General features: G+C 42.1%; 1 protein-coding gene across 1 annotated transcript in view; it reads right to left on the bottom strand.

Moving 5' to 3' along the window:
* Nucleotides 1–763: 763 nt before the first annotated feature.
* med13a (mediator complex subunit 13a) overlaps nt 764–17,897 on the bottom strand; it is a 57,517-nt gene continuing 40,383 nt past the window's right edge. Inside the window, exons 11-30 of the mRNA XM_011611057.2 lie at nt 16,315–16,345; nt 15,820–15,941; nt 15,615–15,699; nt 14,680–14,885; nt 13,710–13,906; nt 11,671–12,593; nt 11,334–11,501; nt 9,466–9,689; nt 8,321–8,510; nt 7,649–8,045; nt 6,861–7,092; nt 6,168–6,359; nt 4,934–5,157; nt 4,703–4,845; nt 4,451–4,609; nt 3,852–4,040; nt 3,378–3,520; nt 3,006–3,170; nt 2,637–2,737; nt 764–2,495 (exon numbers count right to left, since the gene is read on the bottom strand). Of these exons, the coding sequence (XP_011609359.2) occupies nt 2,363–2,495; nt 2,637–2,737; nt 3,006–3,170; nt 3,378–3,520; nt 3,852–4,040; nt 4,451–4,609; nt 4,703–4,845; nt 4,934–5,157; nt 6,168–6,359; nt 6,861–7,092; nt 7,649–8,045; nt 8,321–8,510; nt 9,466–9,689; nt 11,334–11,501; nt 11,671–12,593; nt 13,710–13,906; nt 14,680–14,885; nt 15,615–15,699; nt 15,820–15,941; nt 16,315–16,345 (4,224 nt within the window). The 3' untranslated portion in view covers nt 764–2,362. The remainder of the gene's footprint in view (nt 2,496–2,636; nt 2,738–3,005; nt 3,171–3,377; nt 3,521–3,851; nt 4,041–4,450; nt 4,610–4,702; nt 4,846–4,933; nt 5,158–6,167; nt 6,360–6,860; nt 7,093–7,648; nt 8,046–8,320; nt 8,511–9,465; nt 9,690–11,333; nt 11,502–11,670; nt 12,594–13,709; nt 13,907–14,679; nt 14,886–15,614; nt 15,700–15,819; nt 15,942–16,314; nt 16,346–17,897) is intronic.

The following is a 17,897-nucleotide window of genomic DNA, read 5'->3' as shown; positions in this document are numbered from 1 at the left end:
AGAAATGAATGAAAATAAGTGCGAAAATACAAAAAAATACATGAATGAATTAATGTTTATTACTGAAGTCTATAAAGATGCCTAAGGAGTACACCTGGATGGGTTGCAGGGTCACCATGGAAACACAAGCAACCATTCACGCTCAGCTTTGTATTTATCCATAAAGGCCTGTATTTATCCATAAAGGCCATTTATGTTGAAGTTACTTTTGGTCCTCTATATGAAGCTGAGGAGCTATTTTACATTGGTTGTAGTGGGGCAGTGACAACACATCTGCAGAACAACAATGAGGGCTGCTGGTATGAAAAGAAAATGAAAATAAATGGAATGAGGACAAAAATCGAGTAAACACAATGAGCATACACTTAAAAAAATCTCTTATTTTACCATTTTGCTTTCAGTTCCTTTCTGTTATCTTCTTAAGTAAAGTGCGTCAGCAGATACAAGACAAATAATTGTATGGGTTTTACATTTCCAGTACATAATTTTAAAGAATACCATAATTCTGGGCTAAAATTTGAATTTGATTTTATTTATTGGTACTTGTTGGCAACTCAAATATCTGACAATAAATGTATTTCTATTACTTTACTTATGGTTTACTTATACCTGAATAAATTCTGCCCCAGTTTCACTAATATCAAAGGGCAGCGTGCTGGAACCATACAGAGAACCGCCTCTGGACAGCTCATCATATAAGTGTAGGCCTGCTCAGATACAGGTGACCACAGGAGAACTCAGCAAAACAAAACAAACAACATGGCACTGGACTGAAAATAACATTTCAGCCTTTTATTAAATGTTGAATGTATTTATCTACACTCAAAAGACCAAATACATTTGAAATGGTCAAACTTAAAGCCAACAATTTCTGTCCCGTATGCAAGTTTAAATGCTCAGTGGACATCTGAACCACTGAGCATCTGGAACAGGAGAAATCAAACAGTTGATCTTCCTTTGTGCACTGCATTTGCCTGTCATTTACACCACACATTTACTCCCACACTGAGCTGAAGTGGGACTGGTCTATGAGGATTACCTAACCAGTCTGCATTGGTACCAAATGAGCTTGACAGCAGCCAATCAGGATAGAGGTATTGTAAAGAAGGGATGTGCTGAAAAGGACACTGCATTCAGACCATTTTCATATTCTAGTGCTACCATTCATGTACATTATACAGTTTTTAAAAAGTCAAACCTGAGGTTAGCTACCTCCAAGAGATGCCAATAGTAATCCTTTCTCTCCACTATTGGTGTCCTTGTCCAATTGCACAGAATCCCCCTCCCCAAAGTAATAAACACAAGCACAGAAAAATAAGTTGATGCACTTTATTCCTAAAAGAGCCTTGCCACGAAATGCTGACACGGCGTGCGCATATATATATATGTGTGTGTGTGTTTATATATATACACACATACATACATGTATAAATACACACATATGTGTATATGTATGTGTATACACACACACACACACACACATATATTATATATTTGGTTTTGTGTCTAAATGTGTGGTATAAAATACTATATACAACAATGTACCTCTTTATTAGAACACAGTGAAGTCCATTGCTGTACATGTCATCTGCTGCTACAGCTTTGCTGCAAGTCGTCCACGCTCAAAGGCCTGGGACATATTCTCCACTCTAATTCTTATGTACATTGTAACAATAGAAATATTCCATCTCATTACAAAAAAATAATACTCTAAAAGCAACCTACTGGGACTATTTTTGTCAGATTTTTTGTCTTAGTTTGTTTTTTTAATTAAGACCATTACATACATATATTTTCAACCAATTGCTTAAAGCAGGAAGGCAAATATAAACCTTCCTTTAATATATATAGTTTTTCATACATATAAAAATGTTAAGAAATAAGACAAATTATACAATTAAAAACTTACAATAAATAAGATAAATGCAGGCATTTCTTTTGGATACTATTTCATCCAAAAGAATAAAAAGGAATTTTCAGGTCTTAAAATCAAATATCCATTCTTTAGTTTTTTCTGCAAATACATTTGTCCCTTTTCCTCCAATAACTTTACATATAAACTCATCTTTCCAGTACACATTTGCCAGTGACTGCAAGTTGGCGCGCTACATACTAGGAAAACCAGTCAGTCATCAGTCAATAATTAGCCCACATCCTTATTCCCTCATTTCATTGTGAATGCATCTGAATAACAGGGATAACGGGCCCAGCACCACCAGTAACATCAGCTCAGGGCAACAATCCCATAATGCTGCAGAATTTGGTCTGAATCTTGCAGTATTTATCACAGAAAACAACCCCGTGGATTAGTCCTCCTGGATGAAATCTTTCACCTGCAGCCACCCTCTGTTGGAAATGTTGGTCACAACATGTTCATGATGAAGTTGTACAGCTGGTTCAGCACCACAAAGTGAACAGGCAGACATGAGCGACGGTCCTGCGTTGCTGGGTCGCATGTCAGCCAGGAGAGGGCGTTGTACTGCTCCAACACAAATCTGCTCAGGAACAGAAAAGATGTCTTTTCTGTTCAATTTAGCCATTAATAGTATAAAACAGCCGTTTTATATAAAATGACAAATACATTTAAGCATTCAATCTAAATTTAAGACATTTAGAGGATAGTAACAAAACTTTACCTCAGTACGTCTGAGGTCTGATTCGAGTCAAGGGGGTGGGAGTGTTTGCTGTGCAGAAGTTCATCTGACTGCACTGAAGACACATGGAGGTGCAAAGAAGCCTGAGGAAGAAATGACAGTTGCTCTTAAATGCAGCTGTTACATTAACAACAACAACAAGAAGAAGAGTTTTACGGAGCAGCAGCAATTAACCAATAACCTTGTCAGAGCGAGCGAAACAGGTACTTAATTACATTTAAGGCAAGAAATAAGAATAAGGGCAAATTGTGAGACGTTAAATACTCCATCCGGAAGGCAACTCAAAGAGTTCTTGCTGATATTGCCTTGGTTGTGATCTCCTATTCCACTACTCGAAAGAGATCTCGTTACCTTAAGGAAGAGAGGACACTGATTTTGAGCCTGTGGACAGGCTGACCAGAACCAGTCAGGGAGTGGACCGGCTTTAACAGTGGAGACCAAGTAGCCAAGCGACAGAGGCTGCTGCAGAAGGTTCGGAACCTCTTCATGAGACTCCATTCGGTCTGTGCTCTGGCCCTGCGACAACATAAATCAAGATTTCCTCTGATTCTCTTGCACCTAGATGACTGACAACATTCACTGACAAGATTTCAGCATGGAATACTAGTGTTGCTCATATTTGTTAAAATACTATTTAAAATCAGGGAGAACCTGAATTTCTTTTGCTGTGAAGGCCGAGACATTATTCACCCAGTCTGGTGTTCATTTTACAGGTTGGCTCACCTTACTGCCATCGCCTCCATGATGGTAATGAGAACCTGGGGAGTGCACCGGTGATGTAGTGGGCGAAATGTTGATGATGTCTGGGTCCACCAAGTCATTTTCCTGGTCCAGCAGGTCAAAGATCCCGATAGCGTCTGACCCATCTGTGAAAGGTGGGGCAAAAGTAAAGTGACCGCAGGGCGGCAAAGGGGATAAGCTTTTCTGAAGTAAAAACGTGGCTCAACATTTTGCCGTTTAAAACCCCACACTCCAAACATTTTACACTCAGAAGGCCAACAGAATTACAATCTTTGACTGTGAAAACTGAAAGGGGGAGGTAATCCTTATTTCTGTTGGTACTGAGGGAAGACCTGTTCAATTATGTAGTTGCCCTTGAACAAGTATTCCATTTCAGCTTCAGCAAACAGGATGTCTGACTCAAATAGCTCCAGAGAATCTGATTTAATGAGTGGATACAGATGAATGACTGCTGACCAGTGGTGGCGTTGAGAATGTCGATATTAGTGTCAATGTTGGTGTAGCTGGAGCTGGCCACTTGAACAAAGGCAGAAGTGGGGAAGACCAGTATGTGGGTACAGGAGGTATCCTGAGGGGTGTTCAGCTGAGACGTCTGCATGTTGAGTGTGGTGCTGCGGCCAAACACTGAACCTGTCGACACAGAATCTGACAGGACAGAGGATAAAGTGAAAATATTAATAATCTGCTAGTGTAATTCAGCTGGCATCACTTAAACGAAAGCAGAAACATTTAAACCCATTCACAAGGCAGCTTGAGCAGCATCTTGTGTGCGGATTACATACATGAAAATATAACATGGAATATTTTGGGAGACTGAATTTTAACGCTTCATTCCAATAGAGGTTTACCGTTTTTTTTATTGCAACAATATGATACATTAAGCATGCTATTCGCCATGAGAATGCAGTTCCAATAATCTCTCAAACATGACATGACAATTCTCCGCAATGTCTGTCAACAGACCTGGACAAGCAGAGGAGCCCTGAGACATTCCATCAACACTACACTCTTTACTCTGACTAAGATGGGATGTTCATGATGTGCACAAACTCTACCTGGCATGATGAAAAATGATCCCTGGGGCTCCATGGCAACCAGGCAAACGCTGAGAATGCTGGGAGTATCTGAAGATGAGATGCCGCACATCCGGCACATTTCCTTCAGCCGGCGACTCAGTGACTGGAGGTTTCTCCTGCTCAGCAGAATACTCCAATCTGGTGGATAGGCAGAGGAATGACAATAGTGGAAAGGGAAATGCTTAATAGTCACTAATGCTTTCATGTCTTCAGACCTGACGGGACCGTTACCTTTTAACTCTCCATGTCCTATTCTTCCTAGTCGCCCAATCACAATCCTCCAGGGCACTGATGTCATTTGCACCAATCCTAAGCACCAATCCCATAGCTTCTGCAGCCCAAGCCTCCGAACAGAGCCCTTTTTTCTCCGTGCTCTGCAGAAGTATTGCCGCATATGTATTTTCGACACCAGCTTGTAATAATCTTGAGAATATGAAAAGTGTACCAAGTACCAAGCCACACCTGTTGGGTACATCTATGTTTATGATGCAGGTTTCCAGCAGTTCTCCATACAGATCAGTGCAGGTAGCCAGGAGCCAGCGCTGGTCATGAGATAAGCAGTACCCAACAAACAGAACGTTGTATTTCTGGGACGCCTCCCCAAAAGTCTCCCCGAGCTCAGTCTGCTTGTCTTTAACTGGTGCCAGAATGAATGGAGGTGTGTACAGACGCAGACACTCCGGCCTCTACAAGGTGGAAGATTGAAGAATTTAGGACATTCCTCAGACAGGAAACTGGACACATTTCTGATTCACTTTCTTTGGCAAGTTTGATTTTAAATTCTGCCATGTTCACATTGTTTGTTATCCGGCATCGGTCCTATGTGGGGAGAATGGTGAGCATCCTGTTAACAACTAGCATACAGGTGTAATACAGAGTTAAAAGGAAAAGGCAGAAGTGAGTGCAAGGAATTCTACTGAATTATTGCCTGGTGTAATAGGTCATTTTGTCTGGCTTGGTGTTGAGATTCCATTAAGAAGGTCTCAGGAAGCTAGCCAAGCAGATAATGGAATGGAAATGTTGCACTAGCAGAGGGTTGCGTGTTCCCTTGGCCTTGTTTTAGCACAAAACCTTTAAGAAAGGTTTAGACTAAGTAATCTATATCAATCTGTCTTTTTGGTCTAAACACAGACAGGATAAAAAGAAGCTTTATATTAGCTGAGGGTTCATATCTGCCACCAACCCTCAAATCAAATGAAATTTTGCTGTTAAGCTCACAATATCAGCATCTGCTCTCCAACAACCCCAGATCAATACTGTCAGTACATTTACATGCACAGCCTAAATGAGCTATAGTCAGAATGCGTCTCTGGCATCTTGTTGGAATGTGTTCCTTGTCCCAGTTTATATGCAATCGAGAAAGTTGGACAACTGACAGGAATATATCCTCCTCTTCAGCTTCCTCTCCTCCTGAATATTTTTGTTCACCAGCTCTGAAGTGGTGCACACGGGGCTAGTTTAACTCTGATTTAGGCGTATACGTGTCGCTTTATTCGGACACGGAACGCACCGATATGAGTGGGACTACGGAGTTCACATGCTCACACTTGTGCAATTACGGTGGAATGGAGGCAATAATTTGCTTTTCGGAGTGTCACGTAGATGTAGTGACTGTTGCTGCAGCCACATCTCCACCAGCAGCTCAGACTGTAAATAGCTCACTGAAAACGGACACACTTTTCTCTTCTGGACTTACCTCCGGGACTCTCAGTGCAGTGTCAATGGCCAAGCCTGGGCCAAAGCCTGTGAGTGACTTGACGTTAGTAGTGGTGGGTAGTGGCCGTCTGCACTGAGCGTAGACAGAGAAAGCAAAAGATTTGAGATGCTGGGCATAGATATGCCGGTCCTCTCCTCGCACGGGCTGAAGAAGGTACTGGCAGGGGACAATCTGTGGATTAAAAAACAAGTCAGAAGCTGTGAAGCGACAGCACAAAGAGTGCTGTTAAATCACCTTTTTATTTTGAAGATTCTAAAAAGAAGACAAAGTGAAACAATTAAAAAAGTAATTAAAAAATGACTAGGTTAGAGAAAAAGATGAGTTCTGGTAGTTTTGTTGTATTTTATTAAGATTCTGATTATGGATGCTTTAAATAAACATTGAAATGAAAAGTAAATCAGCCACAAGTCAACTATCCAAACATTAAACTCATGGTGCCAAATATTTAATTCTAACCAAGAATTCCAAAGCAGAGTGAACATTTGAAATATAAAATATTTCCATTCACTGTTTCTGGATCACATTTATATAAACACAGATTACTATTTCAAAAAGCTACAAGAACAAGCTAAGGTGAGCAGAGTTATGGATATAATTCACACTAATTCTCTAAGAAAACCTAGTTTATTCTACTAAAACAATTTTTAAAATGTCAAAGAAAGAAACAGTTACCTGTACAGATATAATATTGCGGATATGAGGGGGTAGAAACTGAAGCATCTCAAGGTAGCAGCGTAGCAAACCCAGCGTCCACACGCTGGAGTGGGTCGGCACTGGCCCCGTAGCACCATTAGCCTCATCATAGCTAAACGGGTCCACAATGTAAACAACAATGGCAGGTGGATATGTGATGGCGTGGGACTCGCCATCCGTGGGAATGCCTATCTTCTCTCGTTCCAAAGTGCTGAGGAGAGACAGGAATGCACACGTTATCAACATTAATGGCCCATTAAATATGTTTGCGGATTTTACAGTAAAAACAACAAAAAAGACAAAAAATGTCTTGAACTTGGATTTTATCCAGGCTACTGAAATGTTTATTTAAAGCGATGATCAGAAAAATGGCTGCATGTGGACGGCGAGCCAGCCTATCTATCTACACATGTGCTACATTTCACTTGTATCTTGCTGACCTGTGCTACGTTAGCAGAACTCGAACATTTGCCAAGTATTGATGCAAAGACCTGTTCATCGCTGCTACCGTGGCTGCTGCCTCGCTGGCTAACCTCTTTCTGGATTGTTGTGGCGTGATGTAAAAGGTCAACCAGTGTGGTCCTACATCAACTAAGTAAAATAGTGCAAACTATCACCGGGTGGGGGGGGGCGTTACTCCACCCATATTCTGGCTTCTGCGAGCTCTTTTGTAGACAGAAAGTCCGGTTGCATAAATTATGCACACCAATTGAGCAACAAGTGGAATGTAAATGCACTTATTGTATATATTATTATATGACATGTACCTTTCAGGAGGCTCTGTGGGCCCCAGGGCGTGGCTGTTGGAGCTTTCCCCCGAGCTGCCAGTATTGTGGGCAGAGGCCTGCTGTCCCAGCTGTCCACTCTGGGGGGCACCTCCCTGAGCCTGTGTGCTCATGCTACCGAATGGTGGAAAAGAGGTTGGCTTTGAAGAGGGCATCCCACTGCTAGGCTGACCTGCTGATGTCATCAGGCTGCTGGATGATGTAGAGCCATTGACGGATCCACTGATACTGCTGCTGGAAATAGAGGAACCTCCTGTGTTCCCTGGGCCCTGCTGGCTGGAGGTGGAGCTCGACGTTTGTGTGGATGACGACTGGGTTGGTGAGGGAAAAGGCTGCGACAAGAGGGAACTGTCCAATGGCTGTGATGCGAGGTATGGAGCTAAAGAGAGCACACAGGATGTGTGTTAATAACACGAAACACTGCAAAGAATAATACACTCATTCAGTTTCAACTTCACCTTCTTTTACATTGATTTGGTGCTTCTATTCAGTCAGAAGAGGCTCTCGAACTTGTCTTATTTTAACAAAATCAAGTGGTATCAAAGGTGAAAATGGAACATAAAAAGATTGACTAAGCTAAGTACTGAGTAAAAGAACAGTCAGAGATGGAAAATGTGAAAATACAAAAGTCACATCAGACACTTTTAAACCTACCAAGGTTGTGCCGGCAAACTTGTGCATAGAGTTTAAGCCTTGTGAAGGCGTCGCCGTTGCTGCTGGCAGCCTTGAGGAACCAATCACTGACTGGCTGATCCACGAGGGTCTTGGCATCACTGCCACCAACGAGGACTATGCCATCGGGATAGCCTTTGGAAATGGGCCGGTGTTGGCCAAGCCGGCATGACTGTAGGCAGCACACACGCACACGCACACACTAGTCAAACTAATGAACTAATACAAAAAGCCACTTAGCAGCACACAAAGTAAGCAATTCTCAGCAATTCTTCAAATGATTTAGTGAAAATCCCACATTGCACAGAAAAGGAGAATGATAAAGGTTCCTGAAATGCCATGGGGTCTAAATAGGGGTCTAATTGTGACCCTGGAAATACCAGCAAAAGCCCCACTCCTTGCCACAGAAGGATATGAGTACTGGCAGATTAAAAAAAAAAAAAAAAGAGTACTTTTCTTGACTACTTTTTCCCTTTCAGGGTCACAGGGAGGGTGCTGCAGCCTGTCCCAGATGTATATAGACAAAGGTAGGGTACAACCCTGAATGAGTTGCTAGCATTTGAGCGTTTCAGGCTTCGGGTACTTTGCTCAAGGGTACCTCGGCAGTGCTCTGAAGGTCTCCTTGCACCTCAGCAACCAGAACATCTAAGTTTTTTCTGCACCAGGGCTTGAACCGCTTCAGACTGAGCTACCGCCGCCTCAAAACATATTTTGTTATATGTCTATATGTCTAATTAATAGTGGATAAGGTACCAGATAAAATCTCAACAATTGAAAATTGCTTGCAGCTCAAAGCTGTAATTTTCTGTAACCCATGGCCAGGGATGAAGGTTAGTGTTTAGTCTGTACATCACTATTGAGGCACAACCGCTATCACTGCTTTATCTCACTTGAGCTCCTACTAGTGGAATGCAAGAAATGATCCGGTAAGAAAACAGACGCAACACTGGATGGTAATTACTTCCGAACTCACATCATCTTTCACTCAATCAAGCTGAAATTCAAAATTATTTGTCAAAATTAATGTCTTTTTTCACAAGAAATGTATCTTATTATAATAAATTCAAGGTGGATATGGCTAAAACTGAAAATGCTCTTTACACCGGAAAGAAATATTTAGTATTTACCTCGTAGACAGCCGTGAGATCACGGAAGAAGCTCTTTGCATTGCTGAGCAGAGCCTCATTGTCAGGACAAACCACCATGTAACCAATGTCCCGCTGGGAGCCGAAAGGATCAAGCAGCAGTTTCTCCCAGTAGGGCAGACCAAATGGAGACAGCACCACAAAGTCATACTCATAGCCCACCAGAAACGTGGGAATGGGCAGAGGCTCTGGGGACTCATCTGTACCTGTTGAATCAAAGTCGACGGAGAGGGGGTCAGAAGCAGAAAGCAGAAAGAACAGTGAAGAAGTGTCATTAACAGGTAAGGTGTCAGCTCCCCTCCCCACTCTGACAGCACTCCACTGTGCATCAGAATGTGAGGTCAACAAAAGCTGACAGCAGCTCCCAACAAAGCTGACATCTGGACCACATGAGTGGGACTGCCCTTTTTCGATCTGACATCAGTGAGGGAGTTTCTTTACCAACACACTCAAAACACAGAAAATGTCACCCTAAAACCTCTCTACTACTAAGAGTTGCAATTTTGACAGAAAAAAGCTCTAAATCGCAAAACAGAAAGGGCATATTCTAAGTTAGAATAGCAGTATTCATTTCTCATATCTTTCTGATAAAAATCTGATTAATAATTTTATTTCATCCAAATAAAATGAGTTGCTGAACTTCCTGTCTCTCATCTGTGGCTGTGTCCCTTCCAGTTGCCTACCGCTGTCACCGTTATGGGTCGCGCACCTCTGTGGCAGAGCCGTCTGGGAGAAATAGCAAGGAATGGTGAAGAACTTCAGTGACTGACCACGGCAGTCTGCTCCCACCCCCAGCTGTTCCCACCCGAGCTGTTTCCACCCCCAAGCTGCTCCCACAGGAAAAACATCAGGAAAAGATGACTGTTTCTGCTTGATAATGCCACATCCAGATACTATCAGTTACTATTGTTCTGTAATATTAAGTTAACTATGCAATGAAGATGAGCGTTAGCGTCAATTTTAGTGACAACAAACCAAGCATGCGACCATGACCTTTTTCCTGCATTAGCGATAGAGTTAGTTTTAAGCTGTAACGATATGGGCAGCATATCATCAGTGTTAGCATTAGCATCAGTGTTTAATGTGTGGTTTTCCTCAACCCCGATGTAGTATTAAAACTCTGGGGTTACGCAGGTGGTCGTGTAGTAACCAGAGCTGCTCAGCATATGCCTCAAGGAAGGAAGGAAGCGTCAGAAGTCAGGCACGGGGAAGTGGGTGGGACTTTGAAGCGAGGTGGAGTTGTTATTGTTCAAATTGTTTGTGCTGTGCAACATGCCAGACAGGCACAAATTGCTTTTAGGCTTCTTAAGTCATTTTTTGCAAGAAAGTTGCACTTCTGCATCAGAAAACTGCTGAACCAGATGAGACGTAGGCAGAGGGAGCACGGTCAATTTGAACAATAGAAAAACAAAGCATCTCAATGCCGGTTCTGACACAGAAGCAACTTTAAACGTGTGACCGCAGCCCTACAACTGTGAGTGTGCTTTGATTCCAGAGAGCAGAGAGAGACCGGGGATAATCTATGTCCAGAGGAGAGAGACTGAGCCTTGGTGACAAGAGGATCAGTGGGGAGTAGGGCCGTTGGTATACACATGAGCTCAGGACAGCCTATGTAACACTGTGATAACATCACAATATTGTATAGATGACTTTGTTCTGCTCTCAACTGACACTTTTCAGCCACATTTTTGCCCTTGTGTCTTCAAAAATATTTTAAATCCCCGCTTAATTTTTCAAATATTGATTTTTAGACAAGATTAGATATATAGTTTGTAAAGTTTATAGGCCTCCATATGCATTTAAACTAATTTATAAATAAAAGGAATAAGGAAAGTGCTTGAACTGTGTACCGTAGGAACCCCGTCCAGCCATCTTGTGGAACTGCTGCCAGGTGAGGGGCCCCTGAACACCCCACGACCTCACTGTCTTCTTCTTCTGGATGGCGTCCTGTAGTAGAGGCTGGAGTGACAACAGCACATGTAGCACATCTTGAGAGCACAGTGCACTCACGTCAACCGCTGGAAAAAAGAAGAGATAAACAGGGAATTAATGCTAATCCTGAGAGTTGAACTTCAACATTAACCTCTCATTAAAGTGTAATGTGAAAATAGCATAATACTACGAATGTATAACATAAATATCTGAGTCTGTGTTGACAAAGATAAAGTAGATAATCACATTTCTTACCATTTTGTTTGGTCCATTTGTGCAAGCAGGAGCTTTTGACTAGTGCCTCATCCACTTTGCCACCCGACATGTTGTCCATGAATTGCCTCCCGTGCTCAAGAGCCATGTAACAGTCACTACAGTAATCCCTCTCCTCCACCCTCACACAGGGTGATACGGGTGCCCCGTTTGCCCCCCGTGCCACTATGTCTTGCTCCAGAGTTAAAATTGGTGAAAAGGGGTTTGTGCACTGATCCTGAAGGAGAAGAATGATCTCATCTGGGACATGTTCCGACCTCCCAACTCCAGCTCTCTCCAGTGAGGACAACCGGAGCTCCTCAAATCGCTTTTCTGCCTCTCGGCTGATATCAGAGCCACGGCCGATGATATCCAGTTCGTCCTCCAGGAAAAGGCCGCATCCATTGCCATAGCGTCGGTTGACCACTGAGCTGAAACCGCAGCTGCAGGGTTCCTGGGCCTCGCCGACGGGATCGCTCAGGTACACGCCCATGTCGGCTCCTTTAATGTTCATGTTACACACGCAAATACAGCAGCTGTCGAAGTTGCAGTCTTTGAAGAGGTTCATGACAGACTCGGAGAGAATGAGGGTGACATAGAGGCTGTGAGCTTCAGGAATGGACGGAACCGTGGCTGGCTCAACTGAATTCAGCGGTCGACATGTAGAGGGCGTGGATGCTGGTGAGTATAAGTCGGAGTTCTCGTATTTGAGTGAGCCCTGGACACTAGCGGGACCCCGGGGTGTCCGTGGGGTGCGTGGCGTGCGTGGTGTCGGTGCAGAGAAACGTGGTGTTGCGGGTGAAGGCAGGATGCCTGTACCACTGTTACTGGGTGGAGCGCTGTTTGACATGAAGGGCGTGTGGGTCTGAGGGGTGTATGTCTGGTTGTAATCCTGGTCCATGGTGCTCCCCACACTAGGGATGTTACTAAAAACAAAGATGGAAAAACATTTGTAAAATGATGCAGAATATCGAGTCCATTGCACAGTCATATTAATGGCATACAGGTATCCAGCTGCATATATATATATATATATATATATATATATATAGTGTGTGTGTGTATATAGTTGTAGTTGTAGAACTGGAAGTTTTGAATTTCAGCATCTTAAAAACGCAGAGTGGGTTTAAAGTGCACATTTTCACCTGACAGCTCAATAATGAACCAGAGCAAGATCAAATAAAACCAGTAGGGTGAGAAACAAGAAGTTGAGAATGCATTTCCCACGTAAATGCTCAGTGTGGGATTAAAATCTACAGTGAGGAAGCCAGAGCGAGAGAGCATGAGAGGGACAGAAGGTGAGTACAACATGTCCATGGCTACTTGTGGGACAACTACAACCCAAGTAGAGTCCCCCAAACCCACTCCAGCATTAACAGCACAGGAGAGATACAGATGCAGATGTGAAAGAAGCACCAGCTCAGGCCATTACTCTTTGGACAATGGCCAAACTTCACAGCATATTGCAGACATCAGTCCGCTCCCTGAACATTGCTCCCTCAGAAGGCGCAGTCGTCCAATTACACAGTTCATTAAAAAAAAAATCACAACTAGCCCCACTCTTTTGTTTTACTCTGTTGTTTCCCACAATACTGTGGTGTTCTCTTAAAAATGTCACAAGTACAGTCACAGTTGCACATTGGAATAGAAACTGCATTAACTGTTTGTTGAAATTCCATTAGGATCTATAAATTACGTATCAAAAAACTGTTACAAATTACAATTTTTTTCCAATGTAAACACCCAGTAACCCTTCTAATTATACTGAAAAGAGCTTGCAAGTATGAAAGTAAGAGAGATCAAGAAACCAGATTAGATGTGGATTAATGAACACCAAGTGTTTGGCAAGTCTGCAAGAATGTAAGCTCTAAGGTCAATGTAAGACACAGATTTAATAGATTTAAATCTATACAAATGCCATAAATGCTGAGTTTGCCGTTTACGGATAACCATACACTTTTCTGATACATGTGCGAGTAGACCATGGCAGAGGTGAAACAGAAGGACCACGCTACTATAAAAAGTGAGTTAGCACGAGTTACCTATCCTTATTGAGGAAGGTCATGACAGACATGGGGTTGAGCAGCTCTCTGCCCATGGTCCAGCTGGGTTTGTATATGCAGTCGTCTGGTATCTTGATGGGTGCGAGACACTGGCTGGGCAGCGTCTTCAGAGGAGCAAACATAGAACAGCCCACAAAAGCCTGGCACAGCTCTGGCTTGTACACAAATGAATAGTCCTAAAATGATGAGAAAAGAAGGGTAAGACTGAGGTACAGACAAACAGAGTGATCTCAGATATATGAATAACAAGATCAAAAGAGGAGGATATAATTAGAGATTAACCTGAGTATGTACATTCCAACACAGCTTTCATAAAAATGGTATTTTTGTAAATCCAAGTCTATTCTATCCCAGTTGTTTTCTATTGATTCAAATTCTTAGATATTTCTGAGCGACAACCAATTAGAGGGAAGACTGAGGTACAAATAGAAATTTGATTTGATTAATATACATAATACAATCAATTAATTTAATTAGAAATTATTTAATACACATATAAATAAATGCAACTATAGCCAGATAATTGCTTCTATAAATTGGAATCTAAATAAAAGATTAAAACATAAAACAGATTAACCCCAAAGCACTTGAGCAATACTGCCCTATTTTCCCTCTGATGGATCATGTGTGAATGAGACCAAGATCTAATTTTTTGGTAGACAGACCATTTCCCACCCAAATACTCCAGAAAATGTGTGAAAAACATTGAATAAAACAGCTGAGGTTTGACTGAAATTAGGACGATGGACAGTCTGGGGAAGCCAAAACTGCCTTCATGTAGATATAAACCTGAATATTCTGTGGGTGAGCTGCATGTCTGAAAAGAGAAGCTCACAATTCAATTTACTTTCCAAATACTTTCTTTCTCGTAAGCTCTCGCTGCTTTCAGTGGAAAATTCAAACTATAACATTAGGTTTAATGATGATAGAGAAAACAGGTCCAGAAAACCTTGATCTCAGATGGCTTGGGGCTGCAGAAGCTCTCCTCCACTTCAATTTTAAAGTGGCCTCCAAGCGAAGATGTGCCATCAAGACTGGTCATGCCGGAATTGGCCTCCATGCTGCCATATTCCTTACTACACATGTTCATGGGTGAGTAGCCCATGATGTGCTGTTCTAAGGAGGGTGGTGTGGGAAACATCTGGTGCAGATCACCTGGGGAGAGTGACAAAGAAGGATGATTGATGCCTATTGTAACACATCTGCCATCATCAAAGATTAGACCTAATGATGATGATGAAGATTCCCTAACAGATATAACAAGCAGTTGTTGCCGTCAGTCCAGAGAACCATTCCTAACACATCCCACATTGGACAGATCTAACTAGATAGATCAAGAACAGGCTTTTGACCCTGCACTGACATGAAAGGATTGCTGGTTAAAGTCTTCATATACCGGTAATAGTCAGGCATTCAAACCACATTTGAAATGGTAAAAGAATTCCAAAGATCTGGAGATGTGGGCTCAGAAAAGATGGCGTAGTGAAAGGGTCCACAGTTTCTGCATTACTTTTAGGGAAGAAGGACGAGCTGAAGACTGTAGCATTTAAATTGTCGATGGTGCAGCTGGACGATAAAACTACCTTGGCACGAGCAGAGTGATCACCACCTGTGAACTAAACAATGATGCACCTTCATTATTGCCATAATCTCCACCTAGAGATCGCCAGGTAAAAGGTAAATATCTATGATGGCTGTAAACCTTTAACGCTGCTGTCTATCGCCGCAGAATGAGAATGAGCTCTTGCCTCCAACAAGATTCACTACACAAAAAAAACTATCAAGATATTCTGGTTATTTTTGAACATGTGAGGTTAACCAAGATTTTAGAAAGTGAAAATCAAATGTTTAAGGAAGCCAGAACCGCTCGGGGGGAATACTTACAAGGCACAGAGTCCAAAGAGGATGGCTTTGGCTCCTTGCCGCTGAATTTATCATCTGTTCCATTTACCGGTCGTTTTAAACCAGGCTGTGGGCAAAAAAAAGGATGTCAGGTCATAATACTGCTATCGCAGACATCTACATACTGTACTTAAGAATCTGGGAAGAGAAACATGTGAAGCTTTGGCAACTGCAGGTCTGTACTAACCGCCAGATCATCCTCATCAGAGTTGAAGAGGTTGTCCAGGTCGTTTATGGACACCACCAAATCCGTCTCATGGATGAGGCTGGTGGAGGCCATTCGGTTATGAGCAGCCCCCCGCTGAGCATCTGCACAGCAATATCTAGTGTTAACTTCAAGAGATTTGAGGTACGGTTCCTCTCAATTCCACCTTAAAGAAATGAATACTGAATGAACACTGCATAAAGCAATTAAATACTTTTTTACTCATCAGACTTATTTTAATGTACCATTGATTTTTCCAATTTTCACATGCAATTTCAAATTAAAAGAAATTATTGAGCTGTTGATGGCATGAACAATGTTATTTTCGTTCCACAGTTCGTGACTGAACACGGGTTTTACTCATGTCAGTTGTGATAAAAATAACACATATGACTATAACATCAAAGCCCTGTGGGAGGTAGGACGACTGTCTGATGAGTGACAAATGCAAGGTGGTTATTTTACAACATTTCTCACCATCTGATGGCCCCAGTCCTCCGTCTTCAGCCTTTGAGAAAGAAAAATAATGAATTTAAGATAAATATGACTGCTAATTATTAAGGAAGCCAAACATATTACACCAAAACAATCATGACGACATAAAGACCTGTACTAGTGGGAATTTTTTTGTTTTATTACCATCATTTCTGGTGTATAAGCCGCACTGGTAATTACGGTAGTTATTAATCAACTTTTACATATATAAGCTGCATTTGACTATAAGCGGAAGGTGTCTACCTCAGTAACACAGACAGCAATGAAGCGGAGATGAAAAGGAACCCCTTTCTCACAAGGTTTTCACATGCATATATTACATAATATTAACTGGCCCATGTCTCAAAGCCCACCCACCCTGGAAATCTTTAACTAAGTCGTTAAAGTCGTTGATCCTACTCCCAAGTTCATTCCACAGGCCCTTTTTCCTCGGAAAGTTTTTGTCGTCTTTTTGCATCGAGACAGTTCTTGGCGCTGCCATCTCAAACGTCTCACCGTGGATTCATTGATGCTAAATTTACATGTAGCCAATCTACTCCCTTCTGACAGACAGATCGATCGCATTTAACTTAAAAGCAGCATCAAATTAATTTCTTCCTTTGTATTCCATGATGAGGGTGTGTGTTACGTGTATGAAACGCCAAATTAGGGATCTAAATAATTGACCGTACCATTGTCTGAGTGCGTTGGAGTGGCCCACTGTGACCTGTTCTGTAATTTTATTGATCTGATGTGTTTTGGCGGCACGAAACTCCTGATCGCGAAAAAAATAAAAAAAATAAGCCGTATTGCCATATAAGCTACAGGGTTCAAAGCATGGGAATAAAGTAGCGGCTTATACACTGGGAATTAGGGTATTTTGATGGACTATGTATTTTAAATCCTTTGTGTCCATGAGTGTAAATGCTGCAGGAATATTGCTGCAGCAAAATAAAATATTAAAATAAATAATCCCACCACAGCCGCTCCGTCCTGAAACACTGTGAAAAAGAAATAATTTTAGATTAAGCAGCTACAAGGTCAAAATGATCAATCATCATTCTTAGATTTGGGTCTTAGGCTCCCACACAGACGTTAATATGCGTGATGGGATGTGTACACACTGCATGTTCAGTGAGGTTTCCAGCTGGGGAGCCCAATGTTACCTTAAGGCGATTAATTTGATGGTTTCAAGACTAGTGTTCCTTTGCATTAATCTAAGAAAACAGAGCAACACATCTGCAACAAGGCTGCAATAACTAGGCACTTCTTAGGAGTCAACTCCTTATCAGTAATTGGGTGCCATAATTTGCGCGGGTGTAAGGAGTAAGAATGTATTAAATTCAGACACAGTTCCGGGTGGTCACAGTCTGCATCAGCTGTCTGCGTACGAGAGCCATCTGGGCCGCGGCTGTGACGTTTGACGCGAGTGTGGCTGACAGCCAGGAGACATGAGCAGTTGGCAGCTAACTCAAAGAACAACATCATTCCAGAAACAACAGCGACAACATTAACTAAGCATTTCAGCAGAGAACATCTTAACTTTGATGATCCTCTAAAATAACTTTAACCACAACTACCATAGT

Source organism: Takifugu rubripes, chromosome 15 (genome assembly GCF_901000725.2).
Source record: "Takifugu rubripes chromosome 15, fTakRub1.2, whole genome shotgun sequence".
NCBI lineage: Eukaryota > Metazoa > Chordata > Actinopteri > Tetraodontiformes > Tetraodontidae > Takifugu > Takifugu rubripes.
This window is presented reverse-complemented; position numbering and strand designations above follow the sequence as displayed.